This window comes from Stegastes partitus, unplaced genomic scaffold (genome assembly GCF_000690725.1).
Source record: "Stegastes partitus isolate 25-593 unplaced genomic scaffold, Stegastes_partitus-1.0.2 Scaffold141, whole genome shotgun sequence".
NCBI lineage: Eukaryota > Metazoa > Chordata > Actinopteri > Pomacentridae > Stegastes > Stegastes partitus.
The window spans coordinates 94,214-97,015 of record NW_007577872.1 but is presented as its reverse complement, the minus strand read 5'-3'; the positions used below and the strand labels follow the sequence as shown (position 1 = coordinate 97,015).

The following is a 2,802-nucleotide window of genomic DNA, read 5'->3' as shown; positions in this document are numbered from 1 at the left end:
CGCGGTGGAGGGGTTTGAGTGTCCCTGTGATCCTGGGAGCTATGCTGTCCGGGGCATTAGCCCCTGGTAGGGTCTCCCAAGGCAAGCTGGTTCTGGGGGAGGGACCAGACAAAGAGCGATTCAGAGACCATGATGACATCAAAAAGAGGAAAAGCTGACACCTCTCCAAAACAAAAGAAATGTGTGAAAATAAACACTCAAAGAAAAAAAAGAAAAATCTCTCAGTTTGGTTTAAACCTCCTTCTTGTCACATGTTAGAAGCTGAAACCATAATTTCACTTCACTACAGAACGTGTTGCTCTGATGTCTGAATGACATGAACAGACTTTTCTCTCAGTGAACATGGTTCTGTGTTCTGCAGGATGGAGGTTCTTCAGTGAATCACATCTGAACCAAATGCACTTTTTTTTTTGACACTTTTGCTGAAGAGCAGAGGTGGGTAGTAACGAGTTACCTTTACTCCGTTACATTTACTTAACCCTTTAAGCCCTGAGCTATTTTTCAGGCCTTTTCTCGAAAATTACATACCCATAATATAAACAGTATATCTCTGCAACCACAAGGTCTATTTGAATAATTCTTGTGTCATAATAAAAGNAGAGAGAGAGAGAGAGAGAGAGAGAGAGAGAGAGAGAGAGAGAGAGAGAGAGACCAATGGGATGCAAGCACAAGAGGTGACATCATAGCATTCCGTGTGACATAGAACCTGACTTTGTTACATCATCAAAGGCATCAGGAATCAGGAATCCCTAAATACAGGCAGCAGACAGACAGTAAGAACTCATTGCCAGTCAGGTGTCACGTACCAGAAGCGCTGTTGTAAAACTGATCCAAACAGACAGAACGCCAGCACAATGAACCGACCCAAGGAACCCCTCACATTGTTGGAGCTGAGAGAACAGAACGAAACTTTCTTCAGAGAAAATCGAACTCTCAACCACACCATAGAGTCCCTCAAAAGAGAGATCCGCTACCTCTACAAGACAAACGAGGAGCTTCAGAGCAAAGTTGAGCACTACAAAGCCAAGAAGAACAAGACGGCTCTCCAAATAGAAAACGAGGTGTATTTTGAGGAGAACGACGCACTCCACAAACGACTCAGTTCTCTGTCCTGCAAAAACCAGGTCCTGAATAACAACTATGAAGAGCTTCATGAACGTAACAAGGAGCTGCAGGCGAAGTTTAGGAACCTGGAAGATGAGAAGAAAACCTGCCAGCATGAACTAAAACAGCTGAAGAAGAAGTACGACGAAGATATTGAGGCCCTGGTGTATGAAGTGGAAACGCTTGATCAGGAACTAGAAAGGCCAAAGCAGGAGAATGAGTCTCTTCACCAGCAAAATCAGCTCCTAAACCAAAAAGTTCAGGAGCTCGAGAAAATGTTGCGTGCTGGAGAAGAGGCCATGACAGAACAGGGCAGGGCCTTTGAAGAACAACGTGTGGAGCTTGCAAAGGTCCTGCAAGAAAACCAAAGCCTTGCACACAACTGTGGTGTGGTGAACCAAGAAAATGAGTCACTGCGCCACAGAAACCAGGCCCAGGACAGAGAGGTTGACAGCATCAACAGAAAGCTGTGTGACCAGCAGGAGGCTTTGAGACTCACTGAAGCTGCTCTGCAACAAAAAATGCAGGAGCTTGAAAATGCTTTCAGCGAGCTCAAAGACGTTCAACACGACTGCAGTGTGGTGAAGAACGAGAAGGAGTTGATGCGCCAACAGCACGAGGCCTTGAAAACACAACTGGAAGAGGCCAACAAAAGGTTGTGTGTTAGAGAAGAAGCTCTGGATAAAAAAGACCAGGCCCTGAGAAAACAATGGAAAGAGCTTCAAAAGACTCTAAAAGAGCTCCAAGACGTTCAACACAAATGTAAAATGTTGACAAACGAGACGGAGTTGATGCACCAAAAGCACAAGGCCTTGAAAACGCAACTCAAGGAAACCAACGGCAATCTGCTCCACAGGGAAGAAGCCATGAGGCAAAAGGACGAGGCCCTGCAAAAACAGGAGCAGAAGCATCAAAATATTGTCAGAGAGCTCCAAGATGTTCAACACAACTACAACGTGTTGAAAAACGAGAACGAGTCGACACACCGGCAAATGGAGGCCCTGGAAGTAGAGCTCGTAGAGGTCAGAGGTCAGTTGTTGGAGGCATTAGAAGCTAATGCGGAAAACATCAGGCCTCAACAAGAGCAGGACGTGGATCCCCCCGTAGAAGAGCCAGCCCCTATAGGAATTCCGGGACTCTCAGAGAGAATCAGGACTGTGGCTGACACAATGAAGAACGGTTGGCGTCCGTTCTGGTTCTAATTGTTCCACTACGTCCACCTGTCCTCCACCTACAGACTGTGAGAGGAAGCCGGAGAACCCGGAGGGAACCCACACTGCACGTGGAGAACATGCAAACTCCACGCAGAAGGATTCCGGTGCCCCCACAGGGACGCGAGCCGGCAACCTTCTTGCTGCGAGGCAACAGTGCTAAGCCTGCAGCCCCCTAATAGTAATATAGAAATAATAATATTATAGTAATAACAAAATAATAAAATAGTCATAATAAATAATAACAAAATGAAAAAAAAAAAATTATGGAAAGTGCTTACATACATAGCATACCAGAGGGAAAAGGTGGATTTGTGAAGGGGAGAACATTAGGTTGTGCTCAGTGAAGCACAAGCTAATGTTAGCTAACAGAGAAAGATATATACAGCACATAAAATAAACTGTGGAGGGGGAAGGGGTATCTTAACTAATTCACCTAATCTCAGTGCTATAAATCCCATCAGAAATAAATAAAATATATATAATA

The 2,802-nt window shown here is 45.0% G+C and overlaps 2 protein-coding genes across 2 annotated transcripts in view; both read left to right on the top strand.

Annotated features, from left to right (window-relative positions):
• The window catches only part of LOC103355267 (ras and Rab interactor 2), a 69,116-nt gene that overhangs the window by 9,872 nt on the left and 56,442 nt on the right, over positions 1 to 2,802 (top strand). The window lies entirely within an intron of this gene.
• LOC103355276 (girdin-like) lies at positions 855 to 2,392 on the top strand. Its single transcript, XM_008279003.1, has one exon. The coding sequence runs from the start codon at positions 855 to 857 to the stop codon at positions 2,304 to 2,306; it is 1,452 nt and encodes a 483-aa protein (XP_008277225.1). The 3' UTR covers positions 2,307 to 2,392.

Excerpts from the sequence above, each read along its gene's own strand:
- LOC103355276 (XM_008279003.1), top strand. The coding sequence starts at position 855 with ATGAACCGACCCAAGGAACCCCTCACATTGTTGGAGCTGAGAGAACAG.